This window comes from Neoarius graeffei, chromosome 6 (genome assembly GCF_027579695.1).
Source record: "Neoarius graeffei isolate fNeoGra1 chromosome 6, fNeoGra1.pri, whole genome shotgun sequence".
Classification (NCBI taxonomy): domain Eukaryota; kingdom Metazoa; phylum Chordata; class Actinopteri; order Siluriformes; family Ariidae; genus Neoarius; species Neoarius graeffei.
The window spans coordinates 35,297,944-35,324,948 of record NC_083574.1 but is presented as its reverse complement, the minus strand read 5'-3'; the positions used below and the strand labels follow the sequence as shown (position 1 = coordinate 35,324,948).

Here is a 27,005-nt window from a genome sequence, read left to right as displayed (position 1 = left end):
AAAACAGGCCATTTTGTGGCTTGGAAGTTATTTAATTTAATTTGAGTGGATTTCCGAGCAATTCATGAGCATGAAATCGCTCGCTTCGCACAGTCAAGCAGACAGAGGAAGTCTGTGTGCACATGCTCAAGTTTTTCTTCTTCTTCTTTTGGGTTTTACAGCAGCTGGCATCCACAGTGTTGCATTACTGCCATCTACAGGTTTACCATGATGGTGCACTGACAGTTCCATCATTCTGTCACTAAACGAACAGCTGATCGCACCGAGGTGCTCGCTGACTGCCGATATTTATTAGTTTGGTCCTGCGTTTCCTTTCCTTCGCAACATAACGTCTTTTTTCTTGCTTTCTGTTACTGTAGTCGGTCTTCCACATTTCATTCGCATCCTCCATTTTACTCTCCTGTTTCAAATTTGTATCCCACAATGCCTTGTGCGAATGGGGAAAGCCCACAACGTGATGCATGACATAGTATCTTGAATTGGGTCATGGTGAAGCAGGACAAAATAGCAGAGAATTTCAGGGCCATGTGGCTTTAAATTCATTAACAGTTCTATTAAAAAAAATTGGAAGTCTGTGATTCGAATTCAGTAGCTGTCGGTCCACTAAACAAAAATAATTGGGTGCCAGGGGAATTTCTTTTTCGAAGTCACATGAATTAACGTTTACAGCCTTGTGTGTTAATGACTCTTCTTCATCCAAACACTTCTACAAAACAGTTCTCATCTTCTGAAGTCCTGTGTGCACTGGCATTTACTGACTCTGCTCAAGGTGCAAACACACTTTGAGAACACACACACACACACACACATGAGTGACGTGGAAGCCAGAGCACATTTGTAACCTGGACTGACACTTTTTTTTTCTTTTCTACATGAGTTCAATTTCAAATTATTTCTGTTGACTGCGCTGTTTTTCGTCTATTTTGTTCTCTAATCTTCAGCCTGTCAAAGTTTGGCACAAATGTAGCAGTGGAAGCGAGCTAGCTAAAACACACACTGTATCCGAGGATTAAAAAATACAACCCCGATTCCAAAAAAGTTGGGACAAAGTACAAATTGTAAATAAAAACGGAATGCAATGATGTGGAAGTTTCAAAATTCCATATTTTATTCAGAATAGAACATAGATGACATATCAAATGTTTAAACTGAGAAAATGTATCATTTAAAGAGAACAATTAGGTGATTTTAAATTTCATGACAACAACACATCTCAAAAAAGTTGGGACAAGGCCATGTTTACCACTGTGAGACATCCCCTTTTCTCTTTACAACAGTCTGTAAACGTCTGGGGACTGAGGAGACAAGTTGCTCAAGTTTAGGGATAGGAATGTTAACCCATTCTTGTCTAATGTAGGATTCTAGTTGCTCAACTGTCTTAGGTCTTTTTTGTCGTATGTTCCGTTTTATGATGCGCCAAATGTTTTCTATGGGTGAAAGATCTGGACTGCAGGCTGGCCAGTTCAGTACCCGGACCCTTCTTCTACGCAGCCATGATGCTGTAATTGATGCAGTATGTGGTTTGGCATTGTCATGTTGGAAAATGCAAGGTCTTCCCTGAAAGAGACGTCGTCTGGATGGGAGCATATGTTGCTCTAGAACCTGGATATACCTTTCAGCATTAATGGTGTCTTTCCAGATGTGTAAGCTGCCCATGCCACACGCACTAATGCAATCCCCTACTATCAGAGATGCAGGCTTCTGAACTGAGCGCTGATAACAACTTGGGTCGTCCTTCTCCTCTTTAGTCCGAATGACACGGCATCCCTGATTTCCATAAAGAACTTCAAATTTTGATTCGTCTGACCACAGAACAGTTTTCCACTTTGCCACAGTCCATTTTAAATAACCCTTGGCCCAGAGAAGACGTCTGTGCTTCTGGATCGTGTTTAGATACGGCTTCTTCTTTGAACTATAGAGTTTTAGCTGGCAACGGCGGATGGCACGGTGAATTGTGTTCACAGATAATGTTCTCTGGAAATATTCCTGAGCCCATTTTGTGATTTCCAATACAGAAGCATGCCTGTATGTGATGCAGTGCTGTCTAAGGGCCCAAAGATCACAGGCACCCAGTATGGTTTTCCGGCCTTGACCCTTACGCACAGAGATTCTTCCAGATTCTCTGAATCTTTTGATGATATTATGCACTGTAGATGATGATATGTTCAAACTCTTTGCAATTTTACACTGTCGAACTCCTTTCTGATATTGCTCCACTATTTGTCGGCGCAGAATTAGGGGGATTGGTGATCCTCTTCCCATCTTTACTTCTGAGAGTCGCTGCCACTCCAAGATGCTCTTTTTATACCCAGTCATGTTAATGACCTATTGCCAATTGACCTAATGAGCTGCAATTTGGTCCTCCAGCTGTTCCTTTTTTGTACCTTTAACTTTTCCAGCCTCTTATTGCCCCTGTCCCAACTTTTTTGAGATGTGTTGATGTCATGAAATTTCAAATGAGCCAATATTTGGCATGAAATTTCAAAAAGTCTCACTTTCGACATTTGATATGTTGTCTATGTTCTATTGTGAATAAAATATCAGTTTTTGAGATTTGTAAATTATTGCATTCCGTTTTTATTTACAATTTGTACTTTGTCCCAACTTTTTTGGAATCGGGGTTGTACAGATTATGTTAGTTTCTCTTGAAATATGGAGAAAAACGTTTCAAGAAACTCACTAGCATCTCCTACTAGTCACAAGCAGCTATCATGAGTTCTCTAGATAAAGAGCGTCAAGTATTTGGATGAGTCCATGGCCAGGTAGTTGGATTTCTTTTGTGTCTTATGTTGGGTGTGATGACTTTTAATGTACAGTATTCACATTAATTTCCCTTCAATAAATCACGATGTCACCAGACATCAGGGCAACTCACAGCTCATGGACATCATATTATAGAGGATTTTTTTCTCCCATGACTCAATAGGCAGATTTTTTTTAAATAAATAATCAAACACACTGCGGTTTAAGTTTTTTTAAATTATTATTATTTTTTTTAATCAATGTAGCCTGTAAGCTTTGATAGCTTTCAACTAGATTTCAGTGCAGTCTACAGGGTGTGACACTGTTCTCTTCATGTCTCTTTGGCTGCTCTTCGAAAATCTGAAAAGATTTTGCTTTAGTCACATCTACAGGCTGTCCAGATGAGAAGTTATGACTGACAGTCAGAGGATATGATCATCTTAGTGGTTTATATATGCAGTGTCTTGCAAAAGTATTCATCCCCCTTGGTGTTTGTCCTGTTTTGTCGCATTACAAGCTGGAATTAAAATGGATTTTTGGAGGGTTAGCACCATTTGATTTACACAACATGCCTACAACTTTAAAGGTGCACATTGCATTTTCTTGTGACACAAACAATAATGAAGATGAAAAAAAAAACCAGAACTCTGGCGTGTGCATAAGTATTCACCCCCTTTTGTATGAAAGCCCTAAATTAGAGCTGGTCCAACCAATTCACTTCATAAGTCACATAATTAGTTGATTAAGATCCACCTGTGTGCAATCAAAATGTCACATGATCTGTCACATGATGTCTGTATAACTCAACCTGTTCTGGAAGGACCCTGACTCTGCAACACTATGAAGCAAGCAACATGAAAACCAAGGAGCCTCCAAACAGGTCAGAGACAAAGTTGTGGAGAAGTATATGGTAGATCAGGGTTGGGTTATAAAAAATATCCCAAACTTTGAATATCCCACGGAGCACCATTAAATCCATTATAGCAAAATGGAAAGAATATGGGACCACTACAAACCTGACAAGAGAAGGCCACCCACCAAAACTCACAGACCAGGCAAGGAGGGCATTAATCAGAGATGCAACAAAGACACCAGTGAGAATGCTGAGGGAGCTGCAAAGATCTACAGTGGAGATGGGAATATCTGTTCATAGGACCACTTTAAGTCGTACACTCCACAGAGTGGGGCTTTATGAAAGAGTGCCCAGAAAAAAAGCAGTTGCTGAAGAAAAAACGTTTGGAGTTTGCCCAGCAGCATGTGGTAGACTCCCCAAACACATGGAAGAAGATTCTCTGGTCAGATGAGACAAAAATTGAACTTTTTGGTGATCATGGGAAATGCCATGTGTGGCGCAAACCCAACACCCTGAGAGCACCATGCCTACAATGAAGGATGGTGGTGGCAGCATCATGCTGTGGGGATGTTTTTCATCTGCGGGGACAGGAAAGCTGGTCAGGACTGAAGGAAAGATGGATGGCACTAAATACAGGGCAATTGTGGAGGAAAACCTGTTTGAGTCAGCCAGAGGTTTGAGACTGGGATGAAGGTTCACGGTCGAGCAGGACAATGACCCTAAACATACTGCTAAAGCTACACTGGAGTGGTTTAAAGGGAAAAATTTAAATGTCTTGGAATGGCTTAATCAAAGCCCAGAACAATCCAATTGAAAATCTGTGGCATAACTTGAAGATTGCTGTACACCAACGCAACCCATCTAAGTTGAAGGAGTTGGAGCAATTTTGCCTTGAGGAATGGGCAAAAATCCCAGTGGCTAGATGTGCTAAGGTAATAGAGACATACCCCAAGAGACTTGCAGCTGTAATTGTAGCAAAAGGTGGCTCTATAAAGTATTGACTTTTTTTTGGGGGGGGGGCTTGACTACTTATACACACTCCAGATTTCTGGGTTTTTTTTCATCTTAATAATTGTTTGTGTCACAAATGTGCGCCTTTAAAGTGGTAGGCATGTTGTGGAAATCAAATGATGCTAACCCTCTCAAAAATCCATTTTAATTCCAGCTTGTAATGCAACAAAACAGGACAAACACCAAGGGGGATGAATACTTTTGCAAGGCACTGCACATGTTGTTTTCAATTATAAGGTGAAGCTCAATAAAAAAAAAAGTCACTCAGTTTAGTTTAAAGCACACTGCACATGTAGTAAATAAAGCCTTAATGTTTTGTGTTATACATGCTGAGTATACCATGTAGTAAATGTCCATCACTAATGAAAGTTTGCACAAAGTGAGTTTTAGCTTGATTTTATGTTCTAACATGGCTGTGTGAATGTATAATAAACTGCACTGTGTCTACTGTAACGTTACAATGATTGTTGTGGTAATAATGCGGACATTTGTTCTCGGTCTTCCAGTGCGACCTGTTGAAAACTCTGTGCTAACGGCGTCAACAGGGATGGCTCCACTGCCAATAAGTCTACTCCTTCTTGTTACTTCTTGTTATATGCCTCAAATACCCAAAAACTATTGTAAAAGAGAAAGGAAACTATTGAAAGAGGCTATATAAACCCGATCTGTTTGGATTAATTCTGCACTCTAATCTGTTCGGCTGCTAGTTTATAATGATAAGTCCATATAAATGGCACAAACATTCAGCCGCTTGTCTTTGAGATCTCACATTTACGTGAATCATGGACGTATGGACCAAAAAACAATTCAAGCGATTTTTCAAGGTTATAGCTTTATAGTTAAAGGTTCTTACATTCTTCAAAAAGATATTCTAATAGGAACCTGTTCTAATAGGAAAACGTTCAGCTGGAGGGTTGTTTGTAAAGACTTTAACTGTACACACTGTTGGTGTTTTAATTCATAATTTTTTAATGGGTTCTGTCTTCCCAAAGGATTCCTGAAAAGAAAAGCCTTTGTTGTTGAGTTCCACTTAGAGATCAATCTGTAGAGCCTGTATGGTAATTCCATCCATCCATTATCCATAGCCGTTTATCCTGTGCAGGGTCACAGACAAGCTGGAGCCTATCCCAGCTGACTACGGGCGAGAGGTGGGGTACACCCTGGACAAGTCGCCAGGTCATCGCAGGGCTGACACACAGAGACAAACAATCATTCACACTCACATTCACACTTACAGTCAATTTATAGCCACAAATTAGCCTAACCTGCATGTCTTTGGACTGTGGGGGAAACTGGAGCACCCGGAGGAAACCCACGCAGACACGGAGAGAACATGCAAACTCCACACAGAAAGGCCCTCATCAGCTGCTGGGCTCGAACCCAGGACCTTCTTGCTGTGAGGCGACAGCACTAACCACTACACCATCGTGCCGCCCCCGTATGGTCATTATTTTCCTAATAGTTTACTGAGATCTGCTGCACGAGAGGTTTTGTAAACATTCGCATTAAATATGACTTTCTGTTCACACTGGTGTAATTCGGTTAACATATAAGACAGAATATCAGCACACATATTCTATTTTGAACCTCAAATAAACCAGGAAAACAGGGTTTGAAATGTATGGCAGGTACCAAAACCTGAATATAATTCCTTTTAATTTTAATAAAGTTGATCTTTAAATTATTTTAAGAAAAATCTGACATTTAAAAAGTAATCAGTCAAACTATGAATTAAATCCTGAATGCTAAAATAGTTCAAGTGTAACTTACAACATGTTTAAAAAAAAAAAGAAAAGAAAAGGGAAAAAAAACGCATAGCTTCACAACAAAAATATCTTGGTTAGGTTTACACCACTGGCATTTTAGCCCGTTTTACTTTGTTAACGGTGCTGCATGAAAGAGACAAAAACTGAAACAGACTGTTATAGTCTCAGTGTGAAGAATGGGCTATATATCAAACAGAAAAGTGCCTGCTTTCGAGTTGCTCCTGCGTGAAAGGATTGCATTGTTTGTTTTTTAAGTAGCTGTGTGTGAAGTTTCCTGAGCAATGTTTATCAAGCTTTGTTCATCGATCCATTTACATGCTAAATGTTCCTTCAAGTTTCCCGGGCCAAATCCAGACTTTCCATTTTTCTTCGGTAATTGGCTCCCCAGCTATTCATGCAAACATGCTGATAGAGTGCCAGACTGCTGTGGGTCAGAATGAATCTGCATAAGATAAGCATGATGAGCACTATATACCTCTCTTCTCATCTGGCTTCTTGTGATTTGCTAAATACAGCATGAGTTGTTTATTGCAAGCTGGAGCCTCCATCTGTAGCAGGTGGTCATTAGATTAAGATGAGGGACTGATCTGGATGGGATACCGTTCCAGTGAACATGTATGTTGCAAAGTGTGGCCTCCATGGACTGGATTTGTTTCTCCAGCACATCCTACAGATGCTCAACCGGATTGAGATCTGGGGAATTTGGGGACCAAGTCAACACCTTGAACTGTTTGTCATGTTCCTCAAACAATTCCTGAACAATGTTTGCAGTGAAGCAGAACACATTATCCTGCTGAAAGAAGGACATTAAGGACAATGGAAACCGTTGCCATGAAGGGGTGTACTTGGTCTGCAATGTTTAGGGTAGGTGGTACTGTACGTGTCAAAGTAACATCCATATGAATGCCAGGACCCAAGATTTCGTTGCAGAACATTGCCCAGAGCATCACACTGCCTTTTTCCCATAGTGTATTCATCAGACCAGGCCACCTTCTTTCATTACGCCAAGGTTCAGTTCTGATGCTCATGTGCCCATTGTAGGCCTTCAGCAGTAGACAGGGGTCAGCATGGGCACTCTGACTGGTCTTTAGCTACGGTGGTGCTTGAAAATGTGTGAACCCTTTAGAATGTTCTGTATTTCTGCATAAATATGACCTAAAACATCATCAGATTTTCACACAAGTTCTAAAAGTAGATAAAGAGAACCCAGTTAAATAAATGAGACAAAAATATTACACTTGGTCATTTACTTATTGAGGAAAACGATCCAATATTGCACATCTGTGAGTGGCAAAAGTATGTGAACCTTTGCTTTCAGTATCTGGTGTGACCCCCTTGTGCAGCAATAACTGCAACTAAACGTTTCCGGTAACTGTTGATCAGTCCTGCACACCGGCTTGGAGGAATTTTAGCCCATTCCTCCGTACAGAACAGCTTCAACTCTGGGATGTTGGTGGGTTTCCTCACATAAACTGCTCGCTTCAGGTCCTTCCACAGCATTTCGATTGGATTAAGGTCAGGACTTTGACTTGGCCATTCCAAAACATTAACTTTATTCTTCTTTAACCATTCTTTGGTAGAACGATTTGTGTGCTTAGGGTCGTTGTCTTGCTGCATGACCCACCTTCTCTTGAGATTCAGTTCATGGACAGATGTCCTGACATTTTCCTTTAGAATTTGCTGATATAATTCAGAATTCATTGTTCAATCAATGACGGCAAGCCATCCTGGCCCAGATGCAGCAAAACAGGCCCAAACCATGATACTAACACCACCATGTTTCACAGATGGGATAAGGTTCTTATGTTGGAATACAGTGTTTTCCTTTCTCCAAACATAACGCTTCTCATTTAAACCAAAAAGTTCTATTTTGGTCTCATCCGTCCACAAAACATTTTTCCAATAGCCTTCTGGCTTGTCCACGTGATCTTTAGCAAACTGCAGGCGAGCAGCAATGTTCTTTTTGGAGAGCAGTGGCTTTCTCCTTGCAACTCTGCCATGCACACCATTGTTGTTCAGTGTTCTCCTGATGGTGGACTCATGAACATTAACATTAGCCAATGTGAGAGAGGCCTTCAGTTGCTTAGAAGTTACCCTGGGGTCCTTTGTGACCTCGCCGACTATTACACGCCTTGCTCTTGGAGTGATCTTTGTTGGTCGACCACTCCTGGGGAGGGTAACAATGGTCTTGAATTTCCTCCATTTGTACACAATCTGTCTGACTGTGGATTGGTGGAGTCCAAACTCTTTAGAGATGGTTTTGTAACTTTTTCCAGCCTGATGAGCATCAACAACGCTTTTTCTGAGGTCCTCAGAAATCTCCTTTGTTCGTGCCATGATACACTTCCACAAACATGTGTTGTGAAGATCAGACTTTGATAGATCCCTGTTCTTTAAATAAAACAGGGTGCCCACTCACACCTGATTGTCATCCCATTGATTGAAAACACCTGACTCTAATTTCACCTTCAAATTAACTGCTAATCCTAGAGGTTCACATACTTTTGCCACTCACAGATAATGTACTATTGGATCATTTTCCTCAATAAATAAATGACCAAGTATAATATTTTTGTCTCATTTGTTTAACTGGGTTCTCTTTATCTACTTTTAGGACTTGTGTGAAAATCTGATGATGTTTTAGGTCATATTTATGCAGAAATATAGAAAATTCTAAAGGGTTCACAAACTTTCAAACACCACTGTACACAGTGCCGTATGCAGCAAACTATGATGCACTGTGCATTCTGACGCCTTTGCATCGTAGCCAGCATTAACTTTTTCAGCAATTCATGTTGTAGTAGCTCTCCTGTGGGATCAGACCAAATGCACATCAGTGAGCCTTTCGTTCCCATGAGCCTGTTGCCGGTTCACCAGTTCTTCCTTTTCATCGGTACTAACCACCCGCTGTTTTGGAGATGCACAGACCCAGGCATCTAGCCATCACAATTTTGCCCTTGTCAACGTCACTCAGATGTTTGCGCTTGCCTATTTTTCCTGCTTCCAACATCAACTTCGAGAACTGACTTACTTGCTGCCAAATATATCCCACCCCTTGAAAGGTTCCATTGTAACAAGCTAATCAGTGTTATCAATGTTGTTCACGTCACCTGTCAGTGGTTTGAAGGTTATGGCTGATCAGTGTGTGTACCTCCAGACTGACTGGGGCTTTCTGTATGGAGTTTTCATGTTCTCCTCATGCCTGTGCCTGTCTGGGTTTCCTCTGGGTGCTCCGGTTTCCTCCCACAGTTCAAAGACTTGTGGATTTGGTCAACTGGCTACTCCAAATTGCCCATAGATGTGAATGAGTGTGAATGGTTGTTCGTCTCTGTGTTAGCCATGCAATGGATTGGTGAGCTGTCCAGGGTATGGATAAAAAGATGGATTAGAGCTCAAAGATATTTCAGATCTTTGGTTCTGTTTAACAGTGGTGGTCCTGAGAACTTTAGGAAGCTCCTTCACCATCGTCGTGATTGGTACGTGTCCACCCAATAGCAACGTCTTTTATGACACTCAGTGCCGTTTGTACAAGAACATATTTTCAATGTAACATTGAAAATTTAGTAAATATAGTAAAAGATCAAGGTGCATAAAATCGTTTTAGTCAGGGAAAAGGAGGTACACAGGGTTTTTAAATTTGAATAGAATAGGGGAAGTCATAGCCTAATGGTTAAAGAAGCAGCTTTGGGAACAAAAGGTTGCTGGTTCCATTCCCTAAACCAGCAAGAATGGCTGAAGTGCCGTTAAGCAAGGCACCTAACCCGCAACTGTTCCCCAGGTTACTCTCGGTATGTTGTATGCCACTCTGGATAAGAGCGTCTGCTAAATGCCAGTAATGTAAATAACTACATTATGTGTGTAAATCTGAAGTGGATTTATGCACTAAAATTACATGCATTATATAAATCAATTAATAAAAATAAATAAAAGTGTCTGAAGACTTATTTCCCTTCATGACATGTCTGAGTGGTTTCAGCTTCAGATCAGAAGGCTGTCATTTTAACATCTAAGGTCTGAGTAAAAGTCACAGTCATATGCTTCAGTAAAGTCACTTTGGATAAAAGCATTGATGAACAAACAAAGATAAGTGTACATCCATGAAAATATGCCAATAACTGATCTTAATTACATGCTGCATAATCAATTCATAAAAAATCATGTCCATTGCTTCCATTGTCCATTTCATCCAATGAGAGACATGCTGAAATATTACCAAGGGGATTTTTGGAGGGTTGGCACCATTTAATTTACACAAATTGCCTACCACTTTAAAGGTGCACATTGTTTTTTCTTTTTTTTTAATTGTGACACAAACTGGCGACTCTTCCATAAAGACCCACTCTGTGGAGTGTACGGCTTAAAGTGGTCGTATGGACAGACACTCCCATCTCCGCTGTGGATCTTTGCAGCTCCTTCAGTGTTATCTTTGGTGTCTTTGTTGCATCTCTGATTAATGCCCTCCTTGCCCGGTCTGTGAGTTTTGGTGGGCGGCCTTCTCTTGTCAGGTTTGTAGTGGTCCCATATTCTTTCCATTTTGCTATAATGGATTTAATGGTGCTCCCTGGGATATTCAAAGTTTGGGATATTTTTTATGACCCAACCCTGATCTATACTTCTCCACAACTTTGTCTCTGACCTGTTTGGAGGCTCCTTGGTTTTCATGTTGCTTGCTTAGTAGTATTGCAGAGTCAGGGTCCTTCCAGAACAGGTTGATTTATACAGACATCATGTGACACTTTGTACACAGGTGGATCTTAATCAACTAATTATGTGACTTATGAAGTGAATTGGTTGGACCAGCTCTTATTTAGGGCTTTCATACAAAAGGGGGTGAATACTTATGCACACTCCAGATTTCTGTTTTTTTCATCTTCATTATTGTTTGTCACAAGAAAACGCAATGTGCACCTTTAAAGTTGTAGGCATGCTGTGTAAATCAAATGGTGCTAACCCTCCAAAAATCCATTTTAATTCCAGCTTGTAATGCGACAAAACAGGACAAACACCAAGGGGGATGAATACTTTTGCAAGACACTGCATATATAAACCACTAAGATGATCATATCCTCTGACTGTCAGTCATAACTTCTCATCTGGACAGCCTGTAGATGTGACTAAAGCAAAATCTTTTTAGATTTTCGAAGAGCAGCCAAAGAGACATGAAGAGAACAGTGTCACACCCTGTAGACTGCACTGAAATCTAGTTGAAAGCTATCAAAGCTTACAGGCTACATTGATTTAAAAAAAAAAAATAATAATAATAATAATAATAATTAAAAAAACTTAAACCGCAGTGTGTTTGATTATTTATTTAAAAAAATCTGCCTATTGAGTCATGGGAGAAAAAAATCCTCTATAATATGATGTCCATGAGCTGTGAGTTGCCCTGATGTCTGGTGACATCGTGATTTATTGAAGGGAAATGAATGTGAATACTGTACATTAAAAGTCATCACACCCAACATAAGACACAAAAGAAATCCAACTACCTGGCCATGGACTCATCCAAATACTTGACGCTCTTTATCTAGAGAACTCATGATAGCTGCTTGTGACTAGTAGGAGATGCTAGTGAGTTTCTTGAAACGTTTTTCTCCGTATTTCAAGAGAAACTAACATAATCTGTATTTTTTCATCCTCGGATACAGTGTGTGTTTTAGCTAGCTCGCTTCCACTGCTACATTTGTGCCAAACTTTGACAGGCTGAAGATTAGAGAACAAAATAGACGAAAAACAGCACAGTCAACAGAAATAATTTGAAATTGAACTCATGTAGAAAAGAAAAAAAAAAGTGTCAGTCCAGGTTACAAATGTGCTCTGGCTTCCACGTCATTCGTGTGTGTGTGTGTGTGTGTGTGTTCTCAAAGTGTGTTTGCACCTTGAGCAGAGTCAGTAAATGCCAGTGCACACAGGACTTCAGAAGATGAGAACTGTTTTGTAGAAGTGTTTGGATTAAGGAGAGTCATTAATACACAAGGCTGTAAACGTTAATTCATGTGTCTCAGAGTCAGAAAAGGGCAGCGACGGACTCTGTATTGTAATGACAACTGATTTTTGTCGCACTTTGTCTGTAATTCATTTCAGTAGCACTCTTTTACACACACCAGTGGCGGCTGGTAGTCTTTCAAACAGGGGAGGCTGGTCGGTTACGATATTTCCAGATTTTAAAAGAAAAAAGAAAAAACACATCAATTTTGCCCATACTCTTGCCTCTGATCTGGCTGATTGTTGGCAGGGTCACAAACTGTGAAATAACAGGTTCTTTTGGCCCATTAGCCTACTGTCCAATATACATGATGGTGGTGTTGGGGGGGTATATTTTAACATTTTATATTTTAAAATTGTGGCATGTTGTTTAAAAATTGATCATTATTGAAAGCAGCTCTTTGTCAGGAACCTCAGCAGTAACAGCAGAGTGTTCTGGAATAGGCATAAGCACTGACCTTGGGGAGCCAAACATAGAGCTGGGTGCCACACATTTCATTCAATGACACTTTCCCTATATTTTACTTATTTTGACTGAGAAATGTTTTATTGACAATTTTGATAACCCTTCACTTTTAATCCAGGTCTGTAGTGTGAAATGTTCTCTGCTGTGTTTTTGTTTAAAAATGTTTTCCAAATTGTAGCTGTGTTTAATTCATATCCAGAAAAATATATATTCCAATATAATATACTCAGCATAAACATTTTAAATAGATTCTATATTTTTGGTCCATCCATGACATATTACTAAAGTAGTAGCCTGGCAAGCCAGACTAAATGTGAATATTTAGTCTGGCCTCGATCCGTAGACATTTCCGAAGCGGGTAGGAGGAACAAACCGCTGTCTTTCAAACTGTCTCTGTGCGTATAGGCCAACGCTCTGACCAATCAGCGCAACAGTGACTGTGACGTAGTCAGAGCAACAGAAAGCAGTGGGGGAGGCCTTGAAATTAAATAATTTTTCAAAATGCGTATTAATTAATAAACAGGTTCTAGATATTAAGAAGTTTGGAGATAATGACCACAAGTTTGGAGTCTGTACCACATACACATTTTTTTCCAAGTGTTTTTCAAGGGTTTGCGTAAACTGTTTTTGAGAGTTTTTATTTAGTGGTGTTTGGTGAAATAATTTCCCTTAAATTTAAAATAACGGGAAAATAAGAAACAATCAAAAAGTAATGTTTCAAAGCTGTTTATTAATTCTTCGTACTGCACAAACTAGCCCCATCCTTTTGGCTACGAGCGGAGCCAGCTGGTAGATCAGACTTTTGCCATAGCCGGTTGGCAAAACAGCGAAAACGTCCTTCTTGAAAAGGAATGAGCGGAGAGCCTCTTCCTGCTCATGTTTCAATGAAAACTCCAAGTCTAATTCTTCTAAAACTGATTCCAAAGTGGAGTCAAACGCGTGCTGTTCACTAGCCCGTAGCCATCTTTCCTGTTGTGCTTTCTCTAGCATCGCGCAGCTTTGTCGTCACTCCTGCAAAAGCCCGCCCAAAGAATCCAAACAAAAACCTTGCGTTGTGATTGGCGGGCACGATTTGATGCCCGGGGTGTTTTTGTTTATATGGTGCGAGGCTAGACCCATTTGCTAGGCAAAAAATATTTTTGGCCACTAGGCGGTTGGGTCTAGTTTACTAGGCTACTAAAGTAGCTTATTTACTGTTGTTGATGTGGGTCACTTGCTGTTAGCTAATTCACTTTCTCGTACCAGGAGAGCTGAAAGGAACGAGTATTATTCCCTACCTTTTTCACCAAGTCAATTTGAGGCGTTGGTCTACCCTGCTCTTTAATTTTAATTTTTTCCTCGAAAGGAAGACTGGCAAATGGCTTCGCCAAAATTAAATCAGCAATGCTTGGCATCCGTGCGCAGCTTTCTTGCTAGCTGACTAGCCCCCTCAAGTTCAAGTTCAGTCACTCAAATAAACGAAATTTCTGGAACTAAGATAGCAAACTTGACAACACTATATTTACACTTTATTTACAATGAAAATATATACAAACTAAAAAAGCTGGTAGAAACCGTATGTAATGAATGAAATCGAAATGTAAGCTGATCTCTTACAATACACCACAGCACTTGCGAATCCACATGGGACTGAACTGAAATTCATCACTGCCTGTCTATATTTGAAACGAGCTGTCAATCAAAGAAAATATCCGGCCACTTTCACCAATCACCAGTCTCCTCGCGGAAAGCTTTGCCATGTCCCTCCCACTGTGAGGCTGGGAGTCCGTGGGGCGGGCGTTTTCGCAGTATTTGTCCAATAATCGTCTTGCATTTTGATCCTGAAAAGCGCATAGCTCCCAAATGCCATTGAAGTCCACTGAGGCTGGGCTGCATTGCGCTGTCACGAGGGGGAAAAACTCACGCGCACATTAGGCGAACTGAGGAAAGTTATAATGGAATGATTTCGCACTGTAGTTGGGTTGAGCACATATATTTCTATGATTCTGGATCTGAAATAGCAATGTTATAAGGTCGGCTATAACATATTAAGCCTAGCGCAATTCATCCTACACGATGTTCGTCATTTTTAGAGGAGGCTGAGCCTCCCTCGTTGTCTTGGAGCAATCGCCCGTCACACACACACACACACACACACACACACACACACACACACACACACACACACACACACACACACACACAGAGGACTCTACTCACCCAATGTTACTAGGTTATCATTGCTTTTGTGTCACATCTCCATAACAACAGCTTGAGTGGCAAAGAGAGTTTCTGTCCCTCACATGTGGCTGGAGAAAGTGGCAGCAGGAATGTGTGAGGGCTTGTGGATTGTGATGTGCAGAATATTATCAAAGTGAAAAAAGAGATTGGAGAGCGTTTACCTCAGCACATGGTGAGAAAGCCACAACTTTTATTTTAGCAGAGGGTGTGTGTGTGTATGTGTGTGTGTGTGTGTGTGCATGCTGATTGCAGGGCTTATGAAGTTTTGTAACAATCAATAAGATTGGAAATTGTGGAGCGGTGCAGGTATTTTACCATCGACTAAAAGGAGTAAAACTATTTTCAGCTCAACAGTTTATTCTACAGAGAGAAAAAAAAAAAGTGTACATGATCTGATACAGTATCTGATATCATGCAGCATATGTTGGAGAATATCATAGTGCTATTAATGCATGTGCTTTTATGACCTGCATGTCTGTAGCTACATTGTGTGTCTTACTATCCTTGTGTGGCTTCAGGGTATAAAGTTCAGGGCAGGAGGTTGTGACGTCACCTTCCTTATGCAGTGAGACTCTCTCTCTCTCTCTCTCTCTCTCTCTCTCTCTGCTTCTGCTGCTGTCTTTTAGAGCCGAGCATTCATTTGGTCTGTTTGTGGGTTTGTGAAGCAGCTTCACCTCTGTTCATTATCGTATTTTGCTTTAGTATAGTAGTGTGAGCATAACAGCTCGAGGCCAATGATTAAATGACAACTTTACAAACAATTACATCTAATTAGATTACATGAGGACAAGCAGTGATATTTTTCCCCTCTTCTGAATATTTGTGAAGGCAGTGAGTGAGCTTAATTCTGATCATGTGCCAAATCCTGGATTGTATATTGGATTATGAGAAAGAGCAGCTCAAGATCCGACCTGAGCAGTGTTAACACAGCTCATATTTTTCCATGAAGTCTGATTGATATTAGGTTATCAGCATCAGTGGAAGTCAGAGAGATGTTATGCTGATAGTATCTCCGGAAATCAGATTCACAATTTGTTTTCTTGTGTATGAAATGCACTGGAGTACTCCAGGTGGTGAGTGTAGTTTACATTTGCTCTTGATTGTGAGTTTAGGATTATCTCATCTCATCTCATCTCATTATCTCTAGCCGCTTTATCCTGTCCTACAGGGTCGCAGGCAAGCTGGAGCCTATCCTAGCTGACTACGGGCGAAAGGCGGGGTACACCCTGGACAAGTCGCCAGGTCATCACAGGGCTGACACATAGACACAGACAACCATTCACACTCACATTCACACCTACGGTCAATTTAGTCACCAGTTAACCTAACCTGCATGTCTTTGGACTGTGGGGGAAACCGGAGCACCCGGAGGAAACCCACGCGGACACGGGGAGAACATGCAAACTCCGCACAGAAAGGCCCTCGCCGGCCACGGGGCTCGAACCCGGACCTTCTTGCTGTGAGGCAACAGCGCTAACCACTACACCACCGTGCCGCCCGAGTTTAGCATTGTGAAAATTAATAATATAATTGGTTTTAATTTTAAATAGTGTAATGTCCACAAATTTTATATAATATATATTTCACTGTGGGCGGCACGGTGGTGTAGTGGTTAGCACTGTCGCCTCACAGCAAGAAGGTCCTGGGTTCGAGCCCCGGGGCCGGCGAGGGCCTTTCTGTGCGGAGTTTGCATGTTCTCCCCGTGTCCGTGTGGGTTTCCTCCGGGTGCTCCGGTTTCCCCCACAGTCCAAAGACATGCAGGTTAGGTTAACTGGTGACTCTAAATTGGCCGTAGGTGTGAATGTGAGTGTGAATGGGTGTCTGTGTCTATGTGTCAGCCCTGTGATGACCTGGCGACTTGTCCAGGGTGTACCCCGCCTTTCGCCCGTAGTCAGCTGGGATAGGCTCCAGCTTGCCTGCGACCCTGTAGAAGGATAAAGCGGCTAGAGATAATGAGATGAGATGAGATATATTTCACTGGATATGAGCAATCACGGGCGGCACGGTGGTGTAGTGGTTAGCGCTGTTGCCACACAGTAAGAAGGTCCGGGTTCGAGCCCCGTGGCCGGCGAGGGCCTTTCTGTGCGGAGTTTGCATGTTCTCCCCGTGTCCGCGTGGGTTTCCTCCGGGTGCTCCGGTTTCCCCCACAGTCCAAAGACATGCAGGTTAGGTTAACTGGTGACTCTAAATTGACCGTAGGTGTGAATGTGAGTGTGAATGGTTGTCTATGTGTCAGCCCTGTGATGACCTGGCGACTTGTCCAGGGTGTACCCCGCCTTTCGCCCGTAGTCAGCTGGGATAGGCTCCAGCTTGCCTGTGACCCTGTAGAAGGATAAAGCGGCTAGAGATGATGAGATGAGATGAGATGAGCAATCACGGGCGGCACGGTGGTGTAGTGGTTAGCGCTGTTGCCACACAGTAAGAAGGTCCGGGTTCGAGCCCCGTGGCCGGCGAGGGCCTTTCTGTGCGGAGTTTGCATGTTCTCCCCGTGTCCGCGTGGGTTTCCTCCGGGTGCTCCGGTTTCCCCCACAGTCCAAAGACATGCAGGTTAGGTTAACTGGTGACTCTAAATTGACCGTAGGTGTGAATGTGAGTGTGAATGGTTGTCTGTGTCTATGTGTCAGCCCTGTGATGACCTGGGTCATTGTAGGTTTAAAAAAATGGAGGGGGGTGTATGTTTAATATTCTGAGAAAAATGAGAGTCTCAAAGTCATACATTCACAAGAAAAAAAATTGGATATACTCTGAGATTATAAAGTCATACATTTGTGAGAAAAGAACTGAAGAAAGTCAGTCAGAAAGTCAGAAAATCCAAGATTAAGAAGTCACAAAAACATGCTCATGCTTCCTGGCTGCAGTGCATTCTGGGAAATGTAGTTGGTGGAGGGTAATATTCTGAGAAAAATATTCAGACATTTGAAAAAAAATCAGACATTTGAAGATTAAGAAGACATATTACATTTCCAAGAAGAAAAAAAAATTCCTCGTGCTTCTCGGATTCCTAGCTGCAGTGCATTCTGAGAAATGCAGTTGAAAATCTCTTGAGGGTTTATACTTTTCTGTTGCGTGATTGAGAAGGAAAGTCTGCATTTCCTAAAACTCTCAGCTCAGCCGTGGTGTCTGTCGTGTGATGAGGTTGACCCCACCTTGTCAAGTGAAGTGACGTGGTTCCTTGACCAAAAAAATAAAACCCACTATTTTTCCAAGATATTTTTTCTCATAAATTTGCAACTTTATGATCTCAGAAATATCTGAGTTGTTTTCATATACATTTCTGATTAAATTCTCTCTTAATTCTCAGAAACCTGAGGTTTTTTTTGTTTTGTTTTTTCCTTCAGATTATTACCCCGTCCCTCTGCTCCATATTTTTTTAACCCACAATGACCCTAATACACCACTGTAAGTCAACTAGACAAGTTAAATACAGTGAAATATATAAACATGCGTGAACATTTCAAAAATATTTTTTGTGCACTCACAGCTATATTTTCCTATAATAAGGTTAACATTTGTGTGGAATTGCCCATTTCTGTCCTGCGTGTGTGCATTTGCATTTAATTAATTTATTCTTGTTCCAGGGAAGACGCATTGCTCTTCTGCATGCCTTTGAGTTGATCCTTTGTTGCATTATTTAACCTCCACATGTAGATTGCATTCACTGAACCCCTCTATCTTCCTTCTCCCCCTCTTCCTAACAGGCTAACTTGAAGAAGTTTATGGAGTATGTTCAGCAGAGGAATCCTGAGAAGGTTTCAAAGTTTCTGGAGAAAGGCCTCGACCCAAATTTCCATGACCCAGAGACCGGGGGTGAGTCATATAATCCTCACTGTATGGGATGAGAGGGCTCTCAGCTGTACACTTTAGTTCTGGATCGGTTCTTACAGCTTTTCACAGAACACTGTGTGTGTGTGTTAGTATTTTCACAAAGGAAAGATACTTTACGTCGTATCTAAGTGTAGTGCTGCCATGCCAGAAGAAGAAAAATGGATCAGGATCACATTATAACTTGAAAAATTTGTGATGAGATGTTTTTCACTTTTTATTAGCAAGATATTTTCACATTATAACAAGAAAAACAGATCAGTATCATGTTAGAATGTGAAAAGTTTATTGCGATGTTTTTTTCACATTTTAATATCATGTTATTACGACATGGAAACTTATCACATTATAACAATATATATATATATATATATATATATATATATATATATATATATATATATATATATATATATAACATTATAACAATATACTATTTACTATTTATCTTATAACATGATCACCTTATAACGTGAAATGTTTCATGTTATAACAAGATAAATAGTATATCGTAACAAGAAAAGTTCCTTGTTATAACGTGATAAGTTTCTTTGTCATAATTACATGAAGATATCTCGTTAAAAAGTGAAAAACAAAACATCTTGTTAGCACAAACTTTTAAGGTTATAACATCATACTGATCTGAGGTGCTTTTTTTTTTTTTCCTTGGTGTGGCAGAAATATGCTTATGCAACTGTGGAATTCAGTTCAGATTGTATAATAAATAAATGATAGATAGATAGATAGATAGATAGATAGATAGATAGATAGATAGATAGATAGATAGATACTTTTTTAAATTTCTGATTTTTTTTTAAATTTCTGATTATTATTATTTTTTATTTCTGATTTTTATCACTCGCTGGCTGAAAGGCCCAAAGGGGGATTATGTCATGGCGATTTCCGTCCGTCCATCTGTCCGTCCCGGGAAGGGTGCTCACCTTCTGAAATCAACTCCTCTCACAATTTGTGGAGGAATTTCACGAAACTTGGCAGGATTCTTTGTTATATATCAGTAATACGCAGATTGTAATTTTGTTAAATCCAGTCACATTTTACCAGAGTTGTGGCCCTTGATTAACAAAATTATATTTTCACAATTTCATGAAGGTGTGTTTGCCTTCTGACATCAACCCCTCTCACAATTTTTGGACGAATTTCTCAAAGCTTGTCAAAAGGCCTTGTTATTTGACGGTAATACGCATATTGTGATTTAATTTCGTTTGTGAAAATTTTCCCAGAGTTTTGACCCTTGATTAAATAACTTGTACTTTGACAATTTCATGAAGGCGTACGTTCTTCTGAAATCAACTCCTCTCACAATTTGTGAAGGAATTTCACCAAACTTGGCAAAAGGCTTTGTTATATGACAGTTATTGAAATTTTGTTTAATTTGGGCAAATTTTACCAGAGTTATGCCCTTGATTATTAATAAACTTGTACTTTGGCAATTTCATCAAGGTGTGCTTGCTTTCTGAAATCAACTTCCCTCACAATTTTTATCCCCCGCTGGCTGAAAGGCCCGAAGGGGGATTATGTCATGGCGATGTCCGTCCGTCCCAGGAAGGGTACTCACTTTCTGAAATCAACTCCTCTCACAACTTTTGGAGGAATTTCATGAAACTTAACAGGATTCTTTGTTATATATCAGTAATGTGCTTGTTGCAATTTCGTTCAACTCAGTTACATTTTACCAGAGTTATGGCCTAGTTGCCAGGTGGGGATATTGTGCTCTCAGAGCACTCTTGTGTAAATTTCTGATAGTGTGTGGCGTAATTTTTGCACAGTGACTCCAGTGACATTTCATGAGAAAAGGTTCATGCTCTCCACTTGTTGAAAATATGGAGCAAAGAGTGAGATTTGGCCTTATTAATAATAATAATAATAATAATAATAATAATAATAATAATAATAAGGAAACCATGACCTAATGGTTAGAGAAGCAGCTTTAGGACCAAGACGTCACTGGTTCAAGTCCCTGGATCAGTAAGAATGGCTGAATTGCCCTTGAGCAAGGCAGCTAACCCCCAACTGCTCCCCAGGCTGGATAAGAGTGTCTGCTAAATGCCATTCATGTAATAATAATAATAATAATAATAATAATAATAATAATAATAATAATAATAATGCATTCAGTTTATGTTGTTTCAAATCCCAGATCATTTTCCAACAGACAGAGAAAGTTTACACTGAGAATATAAATGAAGTGAAGTAGTGAACAGACACAACAGACCACTGACATATGTAACTGTGGTGCAGCTTTAAAAGACAGCGTTATCTGTAACTCTGCCTCTATTCACAATCCGCTACACAGATGCCTCCATATGCTGTCCATGTGTTTGGACATGAATGCACCGAGCAGAAGAAAGGGAAAGGTTGCTGTATGACAGCAGGATTTATTACAAACTCTGTGCTGTACGACACTTTGTGACTTTGTTGGAAGGTCTTGCATTTAAGAGGGTTACAATAAAACCAGCATGCAAAAGGCACTATAAATCCGTCCAGTGCAAAACAGCTAACGCAAGCAACTTGATGAGAAATATTGGAGACGAAAAATTTTTTCAAGAGTTTATTTCTAATATAATACTTATTGGGCATGTAACAACTCACCCAATTCACGATTCGATTCCATTCACGATACTGGGGTCACGATTTGATTTCTACGTGATATTTTTAAAAATGTATTTAATGAAGAAGATTTTATTACCAAAAAAATGCAATATTTATTTTCCTATTCTTTATCAATTTAAATATTCCTTTTGGTAAATATAAATAAAAAAAACAACAACTTTTATTTCATTTTCTTAATAACCAACAATAATTATTTACCCACATTTGTAAAGGTTGGACTAAAATATAATAGCCTATAATATATTTATAATGTACTAAAATATTAATTTTATTAAAAATTAAAAAGTTTATAACAAATAGGCCTTTTTTAAATAAACTTTTAAGAACATTGTAAAAAGAAGGCTTGTTTTTCAATCTATTTTTAAAGTAGCTCTTTTCCATTTTAGATTTTTTTTGTCTATTTTTGCAGCATTAGAGCTGTGTTTACTTCTGCCTACAGTGAAGTCAAGTGCATTCCCGCTGTTGTAGATTATAAACAATGTTATAAACAACACAGTTACAGAGATGACACAGCCTGATAGTAATCACAATTAATTTATTTCCTTCAGGCTTGTAGTACTTGAGTCTGACTCGTGCCCTAATTTTAAGACTCGTGACTCGTGTCAGACTCGTGCATTAACTGCATTTGGACTTGTAAATTGGAGACGAGGACTCTGATTTTTTTTCTTTATTTTTTGTAAAAAATATTTATATCTACATTAATTTTTATATTAATTTTGTGCAAGAGAATGCACATTCACCTGTTCATACAGGAACAAACTAACGTTAATGGCGCTAAAATGCCTGGAGAGAACGCCCCTAGGATTGTTCGCTTTGCTTATACAGACTTCTTGTGCAGTGGGAAAAAATGCACTGCTATGTGTTCCATATGTAGAAGAACTATCGAGGAGACGACGGGGACAACCTCGAACTTCAATTGCCATTTGGCAAGACTCCACCCAGAGAAGGAAGTGACACGCTATTTTCATTGCCCTGTTGATAGCGGGGTTTGCTTGCTGAGCGATGAACTAGCTAGTGTTAACCCTCTCTCATGTTATTTGCCCTGTTGATAGTGGGCGGGGCTTGCTGAGCGATGAACAAGCTTTTTATCTATAGCCTATTAACTAAAATTGGGCAGTCAGTGGGGCAGTAACATTAGTCCAACACAGTAGCAGAGACGCTTTCACATAAAGGCAACAACAGCCACCGTCAAATGCTGCGGTTGGAGTCTTGTTCTCAGACTCGACTCGAAATGTTCTTTATTGACTTGGACTCGACTCGGACTTGAACACTGGGGACTTGAGACTGGACTCAGACTCTCGGTTTAGTGACTCGACTAAAACACTTATTTCATCTCTTCAAATCATCATTTGTATCATTTATTCGCACATGATATATCATTACATGCCTAGTACTTATGATTAATGGTTTATTGACAATTACCATAACAAATCAATAATGATCCTAATTTTGAAGGCATGTTTCCTGATTTACTTATTTATTTATTTTTGCCAAAGTGTAACTTTGGGATTGAAATCTCAATACTACACCTGGTTTTGTTATCAGAGTCACAGTGTTGGTGTTCTGACAGCCCTGTTGTATATTATCTTCTTATACACAGTGTTTGTCTGAAGTACACCATACTGTTATTTTAAAAGATTTCTAAATAAAAATATGTTATCCCTGGTATCACTATAGGAGCAGCTACCGTAAATCAAGTCTCGTGAAATAGAACCGTACTGAAGTTATAATATGTGTAACAGGCATAACACTGAGGGAAAAGGAACCTCGCAGGGTAGGATTAATGAAAACACTGTCTAATATTAGTGAATAACATTAAAGGGCCAGAAACAAGGAAAATCACATGGACAGAAGTGAAAATATCGACATAATTTTACAAAATTGGCAAACCGAGCCTGTATAAAATTATAACCCGACATGACACTGAGAAACTCATGCATTTGTATCCTCGAGATTTCTGGATGATGGACTGGTCAGAAAAAGAAAGAAAGAACACAATAATCCAGCCTTATTGAAGCTACAATCAGTGCGTTTACATGCACATCCAAATCGAGCTGCTGTCGGTAATCGAGCTGAGGGTCCCAGCAGGGGTGCCAGAGAAATCCAATCCTACATGCACACAAGGAAATCGAGCTATTGTGTGAGGTACATTGTGCACCCGAGCCACAGGTAGCGCTACACGCCCCATCGTGTTGGTACACTTCCGGTTGTCGTCATGAAGAGGAGCTATTCAAGAGTATAAACAAAGTTATCAGTTCCGTGTTCACAAGAAGAGTGTTTGGAGTTTGTATGTATGAACAGAAGTGTTCCTAATAAAATGGCCACTAAGTTGAAGTTGATCTGTAATGGTGAACATATTAACTGTTAGCCTGCTAATAACTTACCAACTAATTGGAAATGGGTGTGTACATGCCCAGACACAAGTGTTCCTAATAAAGTGGCGGCTAAGGTGACGTGTCATGCCGACCGAGGCTGTTTTTTTTTTTTTTACGACCGAGGCTGTTGTGTTTCCCGCTTGTGGTCTCGTCACTCGTCACTTCCGGAAGGGGCAGTGCTGAAGTAAGTAGCTCGACTACGTAGCTTGATAGGGTTTACATGCACTAAGTAGCTCGGCTACAATCGCATAATCTAGGTCGTGTAGCTCGATTACGAGAAATCAAGTTCGGTTCAATTTCAGCCGAGCTAAGGTGTTTCCATGCCATTTAGAACTTCGATTTCAGTCGAGCAACGGCAGAAATTCGATTTTCTCTATGTGCATGTAAACGCACTCACTGGTTCATGTTGACAACAAAGTCCTACTTATGACATTTAACACCCCTGATGGTTTAACTCGAGCACATGTTACTGATCTCGAGCACTTCGCTCACCTCAGGCAGGTCTACTGTTAATCCCCAGTACCAGCCATAGCTCAGCTCTAAACTCTGGAATATTCTTCGTCTTAGGACTGAGTGTGTTAGAGACTTTTTATGATTTGTAGTAATTCTTAGAGCTTTCCATTTAATTCATTTATACTGTGCTTTATCCTAAACACCACATTTTCAGCTTTTAATCTTTTCTGTGTAAAGCTCTATCAGATTCTCAAGTGCTGTATACATAAAGATTATTATATGATTACTCACCACTGTAATATTTACAATGGAATATTAGGGCCATTGAAGATCCCATCTCATTATCTCTAGCCACTTTATCCTGTTCTACAGGGTCGCAGGCAAGCTGGAGCCTATCCCAGCTGACTACGGGCGAAAGGCGGGGTACACCCTGGACAAGTCGCCAGGTCATCACAGGGCTGACACATATGCCGCTTTTCCACTACAAACGTGGCTGAGTCGGGCTGAGCCGTGCCGTGCTGAGTTGGGCTGAGTCGAGCTGAGCGGGGCTGTTGGAGTTGCATTTCGACTACAACCGCGCTGAACCGTGCTGGCTGGAAGTGGGTGGACACATTGGGTGGAGTTAGCGAAAGTGGGTGGACGTCACGTGATGTCATTAAGCAGCGCAAACAGTGACATCAGTGAGCTTTTAAGCGGTAGTCTCACGACCTGAATAGTAAACAATAAACATGGAGGACATGGAGTCGTTAGTGTTGCTGGTCTTGGTTCTGTGGCTTGTTGTCACCGACAACGCCAACAGATACTGGCAAGAGCGTATAGATGAGGCGAGGCGCATAAGGCTTCAGAAATTCTTGTAATTCGTAATTATTCTTCTTCCGGGTTTACGGTGTTTACAGATCCCAGCGTGCTCGCGGGGCGTGTGTGGGCGTGTGAGGACACTCCTCCTCACCAATCAGTGCACAGGGGAGTGTCTGCTCACGCCCCCAGCCTCACTCGGCTCGGTTTGGCTCGCTTCAGCCCCACTCCAAAACCGTGCGAGTTTTAGGGGCTAAGCAGGGCTGAAGCGAGCTGAGTCGTGCTGTTCTTTGGTAGTCGAAACGCGAGCCATGTCGGGCTGAAGTGAGCTGAAGCGAGCTGAAAAAGGGTAGTGGAAAAGGGCCAATAGACACAGACAACCATTCACACTCACATTCACACCTACGGTCAATTTAGAGTCACCAGTTAACCTAACCTGCATGTCTTTGGACTGTGGGGGAAACCGGAGCACCCGGAGGAAACCCACGCAGACACGGGGAGAACATGCAAACTCCGCACAGAAAGGCCCTCGTCGGCCACAGGGCTCGAACCCGGACCTTCTTGCTGTGAGGCGACAGCGCTAACCACTACACCACCGGGTTCAGCAACATGCTCCGCCATTTTGTTTTTCTCTACTCATGGTATATGAGCTGATATCCTAGTAGTAGAGTAACCAATCAGAGCATATGATTGCTCATATCCAGTCAATGTGAATAGAATAATTCTTTTTTTATACCGTCAATGGCCCGAATGCGCCGTTGTAAACATTAGCCCATGTGGGTGTTGAATGCTAGCCTTTTCTTTCTTTCTGCTATATATTCACTAAAGAATATTATTATTATTATTATTATTATTATTAGTCATTTATAAGAGTCAAAGATGTCTTCCTGTTTGTTTATGCACGTGTAAAAGTTTACTTTGGACACTTGTGTTAATTTGCCGGCATGTCCGTGCATGTATGAATGAGATTTAGGTAGTCAGCTGTAGCTGAATTAGGACGGAGACACTCATATTTTTCAGCACAAGACTTTCAGCAGAGGCTGAGAATAGAAGCTGAATTATAAAGTAATCATGCGTCAGTCTCATGGATTTCGTACATCAGCTCAAGCGATCTAATGCAGTTCCGATAGTAATGTCCATTTTGTGTATTTTGTATTATGTGTACATGTTTTATTCTGTTGTGTTTTTTTTATGTCTGGTGTGTGACGACATTAGTTTCTCCAATGCGTATATATGAGAGAGAGAGAGATGGTTCTGCATGAATGATTATGGACTGACCTCTGACAGTGCATTATGAAAAGGCCAGATGACTTTTTATGCAGATTAACTCATCTTTATTCAAGATTATTCATTCAGTTGTTTTGAATGACTTATGTGCAACCTTCAGAAGAGATAATGGAGCAAACTGTTGTATGTGTGTGACTCAGAGACAAGGACTGTTGACACTGGTGCAGTTCAGTATTATTATAAGACAGGAATATAACCAGCAGTGTCCAGCCAGCAGTTCTCATTCCTCTACCCTGTCTTGTGTTGTGATTGTGTGTGATATTATAGATTTATTTTATTTAATTCACTATTCCACAGTAATAAAAGTGTCACTGTTGAAATCGGATCAATGTGACCACATGCCTGTCGGGGACGCTGTCAGTCGGGAAGCATTTCCAGAGAAACAGTAAGACAGAAACTTTACTAACATTATGTTTGTGTTGGGGCAGCATGGTGGTGTAGTGGTTAGTGCTGTCGCCTCACAGCAAGAAGGTCCGGGTTCGAGCCCCGTGGCCGGCGAGGGCCTTTCTGTGTGGAGTTTGCATGTTCTCCCTGTGTCCGTGTGGGTTTCCTCCGGGTGCTCCGGTTTCCTCCACAGTCCAAAGACATGCAGGTTAGGT

The 27,005-nt window shown here is 40.7% G+C and overlaps 1 protein-coding gene across 1 annotated transcript in view; it reads left to right on the top strand.

The window, feature by feature from the left end:
* shank3a (SH3 and multiple ankyrin repeat domains 3a) overlaps positions 1-27,005 on the top strand; it is a 520,369-nt gene that overhangs the window by 217,850 nt on the left and 275,514 nt on the right. The window contains exon 4 of the mRNA XM_060923596.1: positions 18,742-18,850. Within this exon, the coding sequence (XP_060779579.1) occupies positions 18,742-18,850 (109 nt within the window). The remainder of the gene's footprint in view (positions 1-18,741; positions 18,851-27,005) is intronic.